Source organism: Scyliorhinus canicula, chromosome 13 (assembly GCF_902713615.1).
Source record: "Scyliorhinus canicula chromosome 13, sScyCan1.1, whole genome shotgun sequence".
NCBI classification, from domain to species: domain Eukaryota; kingdom Metazoa; phylum Chordata; class Chondrichthyes; order Carcharhiniformes; family Scyliorhinidae; genus Scyliorhinus; species Scyliorhinus canicula.
In genome coordinates, this window is record NC_052158.1 from 5644599 (window position 1) to 5659835 (window position 15237).

A 15237-nucleotide genomic window follows, 5' to 3' on the forward strand; every position below is an offset into this window, starting at 1 on the left:
TCACCATGTTCAATTTATACTCCGAGCATTTGCCAAATTCCTCCAGGATTCGCAACCCTCCCAACGGGTCTGAAATATACATGAGCAGGTCATCTGTGTAAAGTGAAATCCGGTGCTCCCCGCCCCCCCCCCCCCCCCCACCCGAACCAGCCCTTTCCAGTTCCTAGAGGCTCTCAACGCCATGGCCAATGGCTCTATGACCAGAGCAAACAGTAATGGGGAGAGGGGGCACCCTTGCCTCGTCCCTCCGTGTAGTTTCAAATACTCTGACCTCAGCCGGTTTGTACGCACACTTGCTACTGGTGCCTGATAGAGCAACCGCACTCAGTCAATAAAGCCCTCACCAAACCCAAACCTTCCCAGCGCCTCCCACAAGTAATTCCACTCCAACCGATCAAAAGCCTTCTCCACATCCATCGCTCCCACCACCTTCACCTCCTCTCCTTCCGAGGGCATCACAATAACATTTAGAAGCCTTCGAGCATTGGCCTTGAGTTGCCTGCCCTTTACAAATCCCGTCTGGTCTTCCTTTATCACCCCCGGGACACAGTCCTCTATCCTTGTGGCCAGTATCTTCGCCAGCAGTTTGACATCCACATTCAGTAGAGAAATTGGCCTGTATGACGCGCATTCCTCCGAATCCTCCTCCCGTTTCAGGATCAATGAAATCATGGCCTGTGACATTGTTGGGGGGAGGACTCCCTTCTCTCTTGCTTCATTAAATGTCCTCTCCAGCAGTGGGCTCAATATCTCCGAAAACTTCTCATAAAATTCCACCGGGTTGCCATCAGGCCCCGGGGCCTTGCCCGACTGCATGCCCTCTAGCCCCTTGATTATTTCCTCAATCTCAATTGGGGATCCCAGCCCTTCCACCAGATCCTCACCTCTCCTCGGAGACCTCAACTGATCAAAATACTGCCACATCCCCTCCACCCCAGCCAGGGGTTCCGTCTCATATAATTTACTCTAGAAGTCCTTTAGCACCTTGCTTACCCCTGCTAGGTCCAGGACAGTATTCCTGCCTCTACTCTTTACTTTATCTATCTCCCTGGCTGCCTCCCTTTTCCTGAATTCATTCTGCCAACATTCTGCTTGCCTTTTCCTCGTACTCATAAATCGCCCCCTTGCCTTCCTCAACTGTTCCACCGCTTTCCCTGTGGTCAACAGCCCAAACTCCGCCTGTAACCTCCGCCGCTCCCTCAGTAGCCCTGTGTCCAGGAGCTCCGAGTATCTCCTGTCCACCTGGAGTATCTCCTCCACTAGCATAGAACATAGAACAGTACAGCACAGAACAGGCCCTTCGGCCCTCAATGTTGTGCCGAGCCACGATCACCCCACTCAAACCCACGTATCCACCCTATACCTGTAACCCAACAACCCCCCCTTAACCTTACTTTTATTAGGACACTACGGGCAATTTAGCATGGCCAATCCACCTAACCCGCACATCTTTGGACTGTGGGAGGAAACCGGAGCACCCGGAGGAAACCCACGCACACAGGGGGAGGATGTGCAGACTCCACACAGACAGTGACCCAGCCGGGAATCGAACCTGGGACCCTGGAGCTGTGAAGCATTTATGCTAACCACCATGCTACCCTGCTGCCCCCTGTCCTTCTCAGCCCGTTCCCCCTTTTCTCTGTGGGCCCATATTGAGATTAATTCCCCTCTGACCACTGCCTTCAAAGCTTCCCAAACCGTTGCTGCAGAGACCTCCCTTGTGTCATTTGTGTCCAGGTAGTTCTGGATGGACTTGATAACCCGCCCACAGATCGCTTTGTCTGCGAGCACCCCCCCATCCAGTCTCCACAGTGGGCGTTGCCCTCTCTCCACACTAATCTGTAGATCCACCCAATGAGGGCAGCACGGTGGCGCAGTGGGTTAGCACTGCAGTCTCACGGCGCCGAGGTCCCAGGTTCGATCCCAGCTCTGGGTCACTGTCCGTGTGGAGTTTGCACATTCTCCCCGTGTTTGCGTGGGTTTCGCCCCCATAACCCAAAGATGTGCTGGGTAGGTGGATGGAACAAGCAAAATTGCCCTTTAATTGGAAAAAATGGCCGTGCAAACTTCCATGGGTCTACTCACCCCATCTGTTCCATAAACCTCTTCAATTCCTTTGCCGGCCTCCTCCGTGTCCTGGATTTTGACCGCTCCAATTCCGGATCAATGACTGTGTTAAAGTCTCCTCCCATGATCAGGTTATGTGACTCTAAGTCTGGGATCTTACAAAACACCCACCTCATAAATTCCACATCGTCCCAATTCGGAGCATATATGTTCACAAGTACCACCCGCATCCCCTCCAACTTACCACTCACCATTATGTACCTACCCCCCTTGTCTGACATGATTCTCCCAGCCTCGAATGCCACTTGTTTGTTGATCAAGATCGCTACCCCCCTGGTATTGAGAATGCCAGTGAGAAGACCCAGGCATTCCTTCTCTATTTGCACATACCTTGTTTTGGTGGGCGTCTTCAGCAGGTATTCTGCCGTGTCCATGCCAATGGCCTGAAGCTGAACAGGTCCAAATGTTGCTTTGACATGTCGACACTCAAGTTCCGAGGTGACCAGATCTCTCACCCTCGATGCACAGGCTACCGGTGCCCAGGATGAAGTGTCATCGCGTTGAAGCAGCACCGTACCGATGCCATCCTGGCTCGCATCTGTCGAGATCTTCGTCTCCCTGTCTGGGTCGAAAAATGCCAATACGGGTGCAGTGGTGAGCTTGGCTTTCAGCTCCAACCACTCTGCCTGATGGGCTGCCTTCCATTCAAAGGCAGTGGACTTTTTCACCAGGTTTCGTAGGGCCATGGTGTGTGAGGCCATGTTTGGGATGAACTTGCCCAGAAAATTAACCATGCCCAGGAAGCGCAACACCGCCTTCTTGTCTTCAGGGACCTTCATGGCTTTGATGGCCTTGACCTTGTCTGTGTCCGGGCGCACACGCTGCTGAGAGATCTGGTCACCTCGGAACTTGAGTGTCGACATGTCAAAGCAACATTTGGACCTGTTCAGCTTCAGGCCATTGGCATGGACACGGCGGAATACCTGCTGGAGACGGGAAACATACTCTTCAGGGGTCGTGGGCCATATGATGATGTCGTCCACGTACACACGAACCCCTTCAATACCCTCCAACATCTGCTCCATGATGCAATGGAAGATCTCTGATGCTGAGACAATGCCAAACGGCATGCAGTTATAGCAGTGTCTGCCAAACGGTGTGTTGAAGGTGCAGAGCCTTCTGCTGGACTCATCCAGCTGGATTTGCCAAAATCCATGTGACGCATCTAACTTGGTGAAAGAACGTGCGTGTGCCATCTGACTGGTGAGTTCCTCCCGCTTCGGGATGGGGTAGTGTTCACGCATTATATTCTTATTGAGATCCTTCAGTCTGTATATCATTATCTGCATGTCTGCAGGGTGACAGGTACCCTGCCCAGTGGGCGTGCCCCTGGGGGCCTCTGATCCCCTGGGAGACCCCCACGATGCCGTTCTGCCTGGTACCTGTTTGTGGGAATCAGTACCGAACGGCGCCCGCCCGAGGTCTCCGAGGGGAAGGGAGATTGATCCCACACCTCGGGAAACTGAGGAATCTGCATATTAAAGTGAGACCAGCTGCCTCGCTTTAATATGTCAATTTCTGCAAAGTGACCCCGCCCACAATGGGCAGGATTCACATCACAACGTTTCGAGAGATCACGTTAGATGTCACGGGACGTTGTGAGCCGAGTAGATCCCGAGAGCGGGGTCTCCTGGATTTTATCATCCACGCTGAGCAGCGGCGAGCTGCTTTTCGGGCGCAGCGTGGCCATTGGATCGCGCCCTGAGTGTTGCCGTGGGGACTGAATTGCGGCTCTTCCCGTTCCCTTGGGGGCGCTATTCGGGAAGCAGGTCGGGACATGCAAATGGGCCAGTGCTCTTCCTACGGGAATCAGAGCAATTCCCATTCCCGCTGGTGTCTGATTCGCTGGGGCCTGAATTAGCGCTGGAGAGCCTGACAAGCTGGAGCTGTTTATAAACGCTCCACTCCCCAAACACTCCCATTCCAGCCAAGAAGGTGGCTCCACGGAGACCTGCCCCCAGACTTTCTGAGTCAGTGGCCAATCGCATGCTGGACGTGGTGGTGCAGAGGCAGGACACCCTCTTCCCCAGGGTGGGCAGGAGACCCAAGCCCACCATCAACAGGGCCTGGGAGGAGGTGGCAGAGATGGTCAGTGCTGCCAACCTCACCAGGAGGACTGGGGCCCAGTGCCGAAAAACGATGAACGATCTTCTGAGGGCAGCTCGGGTGAGTCACCACCTCTGTGTCCCTGGCATCACTCCTGTCCCTCGCTCCTCACAACCCACCTGCCTGCATCTCCCTCACACCCCACCCTGCACCAAACCCCAACACCTGTATTGTCCTCTTTGGTCTGGTGCCTGGCACACACATGCCACCAGCTACAGACCTCCCGTAGAACTCACCTCCATGCGTCTCACCATGTCCTTTATGTGTTCCCGAGGACAAGGTGACCCACAATCACCGGGAGCGGCAGAAAACCGGCGGGGGCATCCCAGACCTGAGAGTGCAAACCCCCGGGGAACAGAAGGCGATGGAGCTCGCGGGCGAGGCAGAGGAAAGGGCCGTCTCAGAAACAGAGGTCGGCATGTGGTAACCAAGTGAGATCCCAATGCAAAGCTGATGTCCCAACAGCAACTGAGTGACCCCCTCTCCCACAGACCTCTCCTTCCCAAGATCTCACCGTGTCTCTTGTCTTTTGTCTTGCGGGATCACCATCAGACGAGGCCGGGCCGTCGGGGGTCGCTGACCCCCAGCCACATCCCCAGAACTCACCGGAGCACCAGTCCGGGGAAGACACCGACTTCTCGTCACTGCTGTCACCTGCACCCTCCACCATCGCAGAGACTATCACCTCGGGGGGCATTTTAGTGAAGAGGCTCCTGGGTCACCTTCTGATGCTCACTTCACACAGGCTGCAGCACATCAGGTGGAGGCAGGGACTCCCGAGGGAGCGGGCGGTCGGAGGGCTGCCCGATCCCAGGAAGCAGCTGTAGTCCGGACAGGGATCGAGTTTCTGGGATGTATGGCGGGGGCAGGGCCCCAGGACACTTGAACCTGGGGTCACCCTCAGTGAGAGGTGGCAGGAAACGGGGCCAGAAGTGTGAGGCCGCCGTGTATGTCAGCTTACACAGTAAGTGAGCCGTTACCACTCACTATCTCCCGAAACCCCCTCCCCACAAGCTATATGGGCCTGTGAGATGGATTGGCCGGCACACATGCAGGGATGACCTGGGCGGAGAGTGGAATGTGATCCAAAAGGCAGGAGTCAGACTGTGTCAAACGATGAGGAGATCCAGAGCTCATCTCCCAGCGAGTCGTCATCATCCTCCGTCCCGTGGACAAGGCCCGCTGATACTGCCAACCCAGCGCCAACACCCTGTGGGGATACTGGTAGGACCCTCGGAGGGAGGGAGGGGGAGCTGGGGTAGTGGGGTGGAGTGAAGGGAGGAGGGACGGGGAAGGTGGAGTGAAGGGAGGAGGGACGGGGAAGGTGGAGTGAAGGGAGGAGGGACGGGGAAGGTGGAGTGAAGGGAGGAGGGACGGGGAAGGTGCAGTGAAGGGAGGAGGGACGGGGAAGGTGGAGTGAAGGGAGGAGGGACGGGGAAGGTGGAGTGAAGGGAGAAGGAACGGGGAAGGTGTCAGCAGCTATGGGGAAGGGGGCAGCACATGGAAGTGGGGGGGGGGGTCTGGGAGGTGGGACAGGGCTCAATGACGCTCCAGGTTTCTGCATGGGCCTCGTTATAACGGGTCTCCGCGTCGGTCTGGGGCCTCTGCACAGGTGTCATTAACCATGACCTCAGCGGTTAACCCTTGTCGCCAAAGAGCCAACCGCTCACCTGAGGGAGCACCTCGATGGTGCCGGGAACCGACGAGTGCGCCAAGATTTAAGCGTTGTGCCTGCTGCCTGGGTATCGGGGGCAGACGTGTGTGATGTACAGCTGGTGTTCACACACCAACTGCACATTCAGGGAGTGGAATCCCTTCCTATTGATGAAGGGCCCCCCTGATGATCCGGTACTTGTAGGGGGACATGCGTGCCATCGATCACCCCCTGGGCCTGGGAATGCCAGCGATGGAGGGAAATCCTGCTGCCCGGGCATCCTGGTGTGCCTGGTCCAGACTGAAGGTTATATAGTCCGCTGCCCGGGTGCATAGGGCATCCGTCACCGCGCGGATGTACCTGTGAGCCGATGTCTGCGAGATTCCAGACAGGTCCCCGCTCGGCCCCTGGAAAGTCCCAGAGACAGAGAGGTTCAGGGCGACCGTCACCGTGACGGCCACCGGGAGCGGGTGGCCTCCTCCAAACCCCAGCGGTGCCAGCTGCACCACCGCCTGGCACAGGTGACACCTGGTCTCACTGGTTAGCCGATGTCTTCAGCGGCACAGGCGGTCCGGCAGCTCCTCGAAGGACAGGCGTCGATGGTAAACACGTGTCCTGATGCAGCGCCTCCTTCACACCTCCTCCTCGGCCTGTTGGACGGCCGGCACTCGAGCCTCACCGGCTGGGCCCTGCTCTTCTGGGGCCGGCTCCTCTTGTGCAGGGTCCTCCCTGAGCAGGCCCTGTGCCTCCAGCCTCCGTGTGTCCGTAACGGGAGCTGTGGCCAGGTAGATAGCGAGCATTCCTTGCTGGATTCCAAAATTCATTCTCCGCAGGAGGGAATAGAGAACACATGTTAGCACGATGAGTATTCCCAAACCCATCCCAATCCAACAGGCTACATGGTGATCCTGAATTGTACTTCAGCTCCACCCTCCACATGTCCCCACAAACCCCACCCCTCAGCCGCTTCCCCCGATATGTTGCCATCCGCACTGCACCCCTGTCCCCATCAGTGAGTGGGACCGGGCCTGTGATGTGGGGAGGCTCTATCCTCACAGATCATCCCTGTCGACAGGGGTACCGGTGGGTGACAAAACCCGTGTCAGCGACAGGCTCTCTGACCCGTGTCCTGTTTCCTCCAGTGGGGTTTACTGTGGGTCTCCTCACTGGGTGGGCCGTGTGTTATCCCACCAGCAGGGTGGCACCTGGTTGTGGGGTGGAGAGGGTCACCGTATGCCACCAATCGCCTCCATGCTTAGAGGCTTGTGTGTGGGCAGGTCCTACAGATGGGGGTGAGGCAGGGAAGTGTGTGTCTGCTGGGAGCTTAGATGCAGTGTGATGTGGGTCCTGGGTGTGACACACAGGTTGTTACAACCTGTCCGGGGGCAGGGTGGATGGGAGCAGGGGCACGGTGGGCAGGCAGGGCTTGGAGACAGCTGGTGGTCCTGAGGGGTGGGCTGGCTGATAGTGTGACTGGTGAGGCCTCTGCCCTGAGAGGGGCAGTGTGCCAGGGAGGGTGCCAAAGGCCACGGTGCATGTGTCCTTTGTTTGGGGTGAGCTCTGCTATTCCCCTGCTTCCCCTGCAGTGGGGCTGAGCTTCTGATGAGGGAACTGAGGAGTGGCAGCACCTGGTGTGTGACTGATTGAGCTTGGCCACGCCCATCCCGGTGATGGCTCAGCCGGGGTCTGAGGCTTTCCAGAGGGGCGGCCTGGGTGGGCTCCCAAATGACCAGAGGCTCTGTGAACATTTCCAGGACACAGTGAGCAGTCAGCAGAGTGAGCAGCCAGGGGCCTGTGAGAAGCAGCAAAGGGGTGTGTTTAAAACCCAGACTGCAGCAATGGGGGTCTGAGCCAGGCCACCCCGATCCCGAGGGGGACACCCCGAGTGCACAGACCTGTCACCAAGTCGCTCCCTGTTACTGCCCCCGGCCCAGGCAGGCAACCCCCCCCCCCCCCCACCCCCCCCAGCAAGTCCGACAGTTATTGAGGCTTTGTGAGAGTTTATTACCCTCTCTCTGCCCCTCAGCAGCCATGGAGCCCAGTCCCCGTTTGGAAATATTTGCACTAATTCACACCCGCGTGACTTCTGCCTGAGAGGAGCGGAGCATCGTGGAAGGGCGGAGCATACTGTGTCCAATCCGCTGATTAGATTTAAATCTATGTAAATGAGGGTTTTACATGGGCCCGCTGCAGGGCACAAAATTTGATTTCTCCGGCAGTGAGGGACTGGAGCCTGGCGTCGGAATCAGTGCCGGGCACAAACCTCGATTTGTGCATTACGCCCGATTCTCCGCCCGATCACGCTTCCGCTGTGGTGAAGCAGAGAATCCGCCATATTTGTTTCCATGGAGCAGAATGGAAATATCTTGGTGTTGAGATCTTCTCTAAATTTGAGGAGAGATTAGTTTATTTTGATGATCTCTCTCTCACACAAACACACACACACACAGTTACACACACACGCACATCAGTGAGTCTCTCCCCCCGATCCCCAGTGAGTCTCTCCCCCGATCCCCAGTGAGTCTCTCCCCCGATCACCAGTGAGTCTCCCCCCCGATCCCCAGTGAGTCTCTCCCCCCGATACCCAGTGAGTCTCTCCCCCGATACCCAGTGAGTCCCCCCCCCGATCCCCAGTGAGTCTCTCCCCGATCCCCAGTGAGTCTCTCCCCCGATCCCCAGTGAGTCTCTCCCCCCGATCCCCAGTGAGTCTCTCCCCCCGATCCCCAGTGAGTCTCTCCCCAAATCCCAGTGAGTCTCTCCCTGATCCCCAGTGAGTCAATCTCCCCGATCCCCAGTGAGTCTCTCCCCCCGATCACCAGTGAGTCTCTCCGCCCCCCCCCCCCCCCCCCCCCCGCTCCCCAGTGAGTCTCTAATTTTCTGTTTTTTCTCCCAGTCTCTGTGACCCTGGATGTGGAAACAGCGAATCCCCGGCTGTGGGTGTCCGAGGATCTGAAGAGTTTGAGATGGACCGGGACCCAGAGGAGTCTCCCTGACTCCAGGAAGAGGTTTACATACTGGCCCTGTGTGCTGGGATCACAGGGATTCACATCAGGGAGACATTACTGGGAGGTGGAGGTGACGGGGAATCGGGAATGTATTCTGGGAGTAGCCGCAGAGTCTGTGGAGAGGAAGGGCTGGGTCATTCTGATCCCAGAGACTGGATTCTGGACCATTGGGCAGATTGAGGATCAGTTTTATATAAATTCCTCTCCTGAATCCCGTCTCCCTGTCCGTCATATCCCCGGGAAAGTGGGAGTTTATCTCTGTTATGAGTCTGGGACAGTTTCATTTTACAACGTGGACACCAAGTCCCATCTCCACACCTTCACTGGGAATAGATTCGCTGAGAAACTTTATCCGTTCTTCTGGACTGGGGATGAAAACCAGTTTCTGAGAATCTGCTCCGGTTCTGATCCGGATCTGTAAAAGGTCTGTGCCTCAGCGTGGTGACATCTTCACTGACATCACAAGGGCAGGGGTCGGGGGTCAGAAATCACTATTGACAACAGGTTGTACTAAATGAGTCACTCAATTGCCAAATTTAAAAATCTCAATCAGACTGTAAATAAGAACAACACAAATAGAAATGTCAGAGGATTAAAATAAAAAGGAAATTAAATATCCTGAACTTTTGCTTGCCGTTCATTGTAGTGCCGATTTCAGCCACACGATGGTAATGTCGAGCTGTACAAAGATCAGTAAAGTTTTACAGCGCAGTATCGCCACCTGCTGCTGGATACCTGGTACTGGCAGGAATACCAAAAACACAAAATGCTCAAACACTCGCTGATCAGACAATTCAGGCAGGACCTTTCTTCACAACTGAAAGAGAATTGGATCAGAAACAAAGGAGGGAAAATAAACATTAGCCTGGAATTTTTAAAAAATAATCTTGATTGTCACAAGTAAATGAAGTTACTGAAAATCCCCTCGGCGCCACATTCCAGCGCCTGTTCGGGTGCACAGAGGGAGAATTCACAATGTCCAAACTGCCTAACAAGCATGTCTTTCTGGACTTGTGGGAGGAAACCGGAGCACCCGGAGGAAACGCACACAGACACGGGGAGAACCTGCAGTCTATGCACAGACAGTGTCCCAAGCCTGGAATCGAACCTGGGACCCTGGTGCTGTGAAGCAACAGTGCTAACCAGTGTGCTACCCTGCCGCCCACTCCACTTCTATATTCCTGTCATACACCAAATACCTATCGGGAAATTCCACACTGCCGGTCTGGACAATATTCAAAACAGCCCAGGTTGGGACAGTGAAATTTCCCAGTTTGGGATCTTGCTGTGTGTCAGGAGCTGAATTCACAAATCTGGGCCTGTATTCCGAGTACAGAGAGGATAAGAATGTCCTCCTGGTTTAATAATTGGGACATTGGTGGATAGTTAGAATGTGAGAATGAAAGTGAAATTAGACAGAGCAACACCACCTCCCCCTGGCTGAGAATGGTTTAAATGAAGAAATGATTTAGTGACATTATACTACTAAAAATCATATATTTGCCATGACAGCTGAAAAGGCTGAGAGCGTGGGAAAGGATCAGATAAGAAAGTCAGTTTTCAAATTGACTATATACATGCAAGGCCACAATGCAGAATAAACCCGTTGTTTACGGTAGCATGGTGGTTAGCATAAATGCTTCACAGCTCCAGGGTCCCAGGTTCGGTTCCCGGCAGGGTCACTGTCTGTGCGGAGTCTGCATGTCCTCCCCGTGTGTGCGTGGGTTTCCTCCGGGTGCTCCGGTTTCCTCCCACAGTCCAAAGATGTGCGGGTTAGGTGGATTGGCCATGCTAAATTGCCTGTAGTGTCCTAAAAAGTAAGGTTGGGGGGGGGGTTGTTGGGTTACGGGTATAGGGTGGATGTGGGTTTGAGTAGGGTGATCATTGCTCGGCACAACATCGAGGGCCGAAGGGCCTGTTCTGTGCTGTACTGTTCTATTATGATTATTGGGCAAAGATCCCAGTTCTAGAAAACATGGCGCCGAGGTCCCAGGTTCAATCCTGGCTTTGGGTCACTGTCCGTGTGGAGTTTGCCCATTCTCCTTGTGTTTGCGTGGGTTTCGCCTCCACATTTCCAAAGATGTGCAGGGTAGGTGGATTGGCCACGCTAAATTGCCCCTTAATTGGAAAAAATAAATTGGGTACTCTAAATGTTTTTAAAAAGAAAACATGGTGGGAAACAGATGGTTTGATCACACCATATTATGGAAACATGCAGAAATTCTCTCACATCACATTATCTCTTAAAACGTGATGGACAGACATTTTGGTCGAATTAGATGAATTATAATTAGTTAAAACCCAATCATAGCCAGAAAGGGGACAGAACCTTAAAAGATTCTGATCTCTTTAAGAGACCAGGAAAGAACCTTCTTCTTCTCTCTGAAATCATCTTTAACCTAACCTTTGAAACCTATTCTTATTTTGCTTTGCAAATCACTATTTCCTTCTGTTTCATTTTTGTATTGTGCATTTTGATCTAAAGAAATTACCACAAACTGAATTGTATTTTGAATTCAACACAACCATCTGTATTTACGTTGGACAAACGAACCTTCTAAATTCTGTATTCGCATAAAATTTTACTTGATCAGTCGACTTTAAAACTGACACAAATAAAGCGTTACTTCACTTCACCCAAGAATCTCAGTCTCAAGTTCTGTCGATTAATATATAGTGCGGCGACACATAAATATATTAACAAAGTACAGATCCAACAGTGCCTGACTGGCCGACTCTATTTAAACAAAGGCACATGAACTGTGTTAAGGGTCCCCCACCCCTTATCGGCAGCTGATATTCTGCAAGCTCCTCGGGGTGGTGTATCATCCCTACTCCGTGAGAGCCGTGTGGGTTATAACAGTGAAGCATAGAACTGGAGCCAATCTCCACACAATTTTATAACATTTATTTACATAATTACAAATTACACACATTCGACTCTTAATCCAAGAACCACAGTTTCAATTGGAGTCTATTTATGGTGCCACATAGTTAAGAGCAGTTAATTTACAAATAACTACGTGGGTTTCCTCCGGGTGCATCACTTTCCTCCCACAGTCTATAGGGTTAGATGGATTGGCCATGCTAAATAGCCCCTTGGTGTCCAACGATTTGCAGGTTATGTGAATTTGCCATGTTCACTGCTCGTGGGTTACAGGCTTAGGAAGGGAGAATGGACCTAGGTTTGGCTGTTTCGGAGGGCTGTTGCAGACTTGATAGGCCAAATGGATTCCTTCTGCACTGTAGGGATTCAATGGTTCTAATTAATACGAGGTTCAGGCTCTCTATTTTTATACCCTTGCTTATCATTGTCCTGTGATTGTCCGTCTGCCTCAGCAGCTTCCGTCCCACACTCTGATTCTGAGGAAGTGTCAAAACAGATGTTTCTCTTTGTGAAGGACTGAACATTCAACCCCTTGTCGCTCCTGCCAATGGTTAACAGCAGCTTCTCGCCCCACCAATTCCTCCTTGTAGCTGCTCAGTCTGTCCTGACTGGGAGCCTGGTCACCATCAAACTGGATTCTGAATTGTGTATCTCTGTATTCTGCCCATGGCTATACCTTGACCAACTAACTGTGCCCATCGTGTAGTCTGTCCATGGCTATACCTTGACCAACTAACTGTGCCCATCGTGTAGCCTGTCCATGGCTATACCTTGACCAACTAACTGCCCATCGTGTAGCCTGTCCATGGCTATACCTTGACCAACTAACTGCCCATCGTGTAGTCTGCCCATGGTTATACCTTGACCAACTAACTGTGCCCATCATGTAGTCTTCCATGGCTATACCTTGACCAACTAACTGTGCCCATCATGTAGTCCAGTGTTCTTCAAACTTTTTTTCCGGGGATCCATTTTAACCAACTGGCCGACCTTCGCGACCCACGCTGGCCGACCTTCGCGATCCACTCCGGCTGACTTTCGCGACCCACTCCGGCTAACCTTCGCGACCCACGCCGGCCGACCTTCGCGGCCCACGCCGGCCGACCTTCGCGATCCACTCCGGCTGACCTTCGCGACCCACTCCGGCTGACCTTCGCGACCCACGCCGGCCGACCTTCGCGGCCCACGCCGGCCGACCTTCACGACCCACTCCGGCCGACCTACACGACCCACTCCGGCCGAACTGCGCGCCCCAAGATTTTCTCTTACCTTGTTTGCTGCTGACAAAAATGGAGGAAATGGTTTTGGGTCCCTTTGGCCCTCGTACACGCTCCTCCAATGGAACCTGTTGGATGAAGGCGAAGCCTTCCGGTGTCGGAAAGTATGGAGTCTCCTTCTGTCCAAAGTTCTGAATTTTTTCCTTGAAAGTTTAATCGAATAAACCCCCCCCCCCCGAACTTGTTAAAAAGATAAAAAATAAAATGAGTAAAATAAATGAAAAAAATGAATAAACCCCCCCGAACTTGTAAAAAAAAATACATTTAAAAAAAATTAAATCAATAAAATGAATGTATAAATGAATAAAAACCACTACAGAACTTGTAAAACAAAAAGCTACAGCAGTTTAAAATAATAGCGGTCGCACTGCGCATGCGTGCCCGATTGCTCAGGCACACCGATCATCGCGCGTGCCAATGCGGCCGTTTTTTTTTTTACATTTTTGCGGAATGCGCACGTGCACTGAACATCGCGCACACATGCGTAATGCTGCAGAATTTTTTTCACATGTTCCTGGCCGCTTGCAGCCAGCACTATGAAAAGCCGGCTGTTGCGCGGGGATTTGCGCGATCGGGAGCGCTGCGGACAATGGCTCCGCGACCCTCCCGACACCCGCCCGCAACCCACCCGCGGGTTGCGCCCCGGACTTTGAAGAACACTGGTGTAGTCTGTCCATGGCTATGCCTTGACCAACTAACTGTGCCCATTGTGTAGTCTTTCCATGGCTATACCTTGACCAACTAACTGTGCCCATCGTGTAGTCTTCCATTAGGGATGGACAATAAATGCTGGCCCAGCCAGTGAATCCCACATCTCGTAAATGAATTTTAAAAGTTTGTCAAATTGTGTCACAAGAAATTCTCAGAAGTATTGGATCTATATTGCGATGATCTCATGAGGCAGATGAAGCATAGTTCATTGAAGCTGATGGGCCCCCACATAAAATCCCTTCCAGAAATAGAGGGCAGAGCACGAAATACATGTGGAGAAAAACATTCAGGAATCAGGGGGAAAATTGAATAATTATACAGTTCTAATGCACCATTAATTCAGTCGTTTCCAACATCTTACACAGGACATTATTCGGAAAGCAATAGGTTACTGAGTGTGACCCTGTTTATCTTTGTGGTTCAGTTCATTGTTGGCTAATATTCATACAATTTCCTGTCAGACACAGGCCTCAATCCTGAAATTAAACTATTATCTGTGGTACATGGAGATGGGGATTGGCATTATTAGGGTGGTATTATTTCCAAGTCTCTGTGGGTATTCTTACAAGTATATGAAGGGGTTCACCTGACCTACAACTGTTTATTGATTTTGGTTATGATGAGCCCAAGAGCCTGCCTTTCACGTGTTCTTCAACAGAGGCCTTCGGCGCTTTTAATCAAAAAACAAGCTTTCTTCTACGAATTGAGTTAACATTTGAAAAACACACACAGTAAGAATTTTATCAATGACAAACATAAAGACACCACCGACATACAGTAATCTATGTATAACCCTTAATGAATTCCCCCTTAACTGTTCCAATTCAATAACAAAATCCAAGTAAAACCCCTTTTCAAAGGTGTGGCCCAGTACACAGCCTTCTTACTGGTATATCTACAGTGCAGAAGGAGGACATTCGGCCCATAGAGTCTGCACCGGCCCTTGGAAACAGCACCCTACCCACGCTAACTCCTCCACCCTATCGCCGTACCCTAGTAACCCCACCCAACCCAACCTTTTTTGCACACTAAGGACAATTTAGCATGGCCAATCCACCTAACCTGCACATCTTTGGACTGTGGGTGGAAAACGGAGCATCCGGAGGAAACCCATGCAGACACAGAGAGAAAGTGCGAACTCGCACGAACAGTGACCCAAGCTGGGAATCGAACCTGGGAACCTGGAGCTGTGAAGCAACTGTGCTAACCACTGTGATACCGTGATACTCTGTTCCCCCTTTCAAACAGCAGGTTTGAATTATTTCCAGAAAGCAATTATCTCTTTGAAGTTACCAAGTTAAGTCTGGAAACAGTTTTGAAAATGAAGATCGATACACTTCTTTCAACCTATGCAGTTCAAAGTCCGCCTAAACCTCAAAGCAAAAGTAAAACCCAGAGCTACAGCCCAGCTCCACCCACACAATGACATCACTTAAGCCATGTGTTAAACATTTCTTAAAGGGATACTGC

General features: G+C 52.3%; 1 protein-coding gene across 1 annotated transcript in view; it reads left to right on the plus strand.

The window, feature by feature from the left end:
- Positions 1 to 9508, plus strand: part of LOC119975840 (zinc-binding protein A33-like) — a 43997-nt gene extending 34489 nt beyond the window's left edge. Inside the window, exon 6 of the mRNA XM_038815721.1 lies at positions 8781 to 9508. Coding sequence (XP_038671649.1) covers positions 8781 to 9313 — 533 coding nt within the window. The 3' untranslated portion in view covers positions 9314 to 9508. The remainder of the gene's footprint in view (positions 1 to 8780) is intronic.
- Positions 9509 to 15237: the final 5729 nt, after the last annotated feature.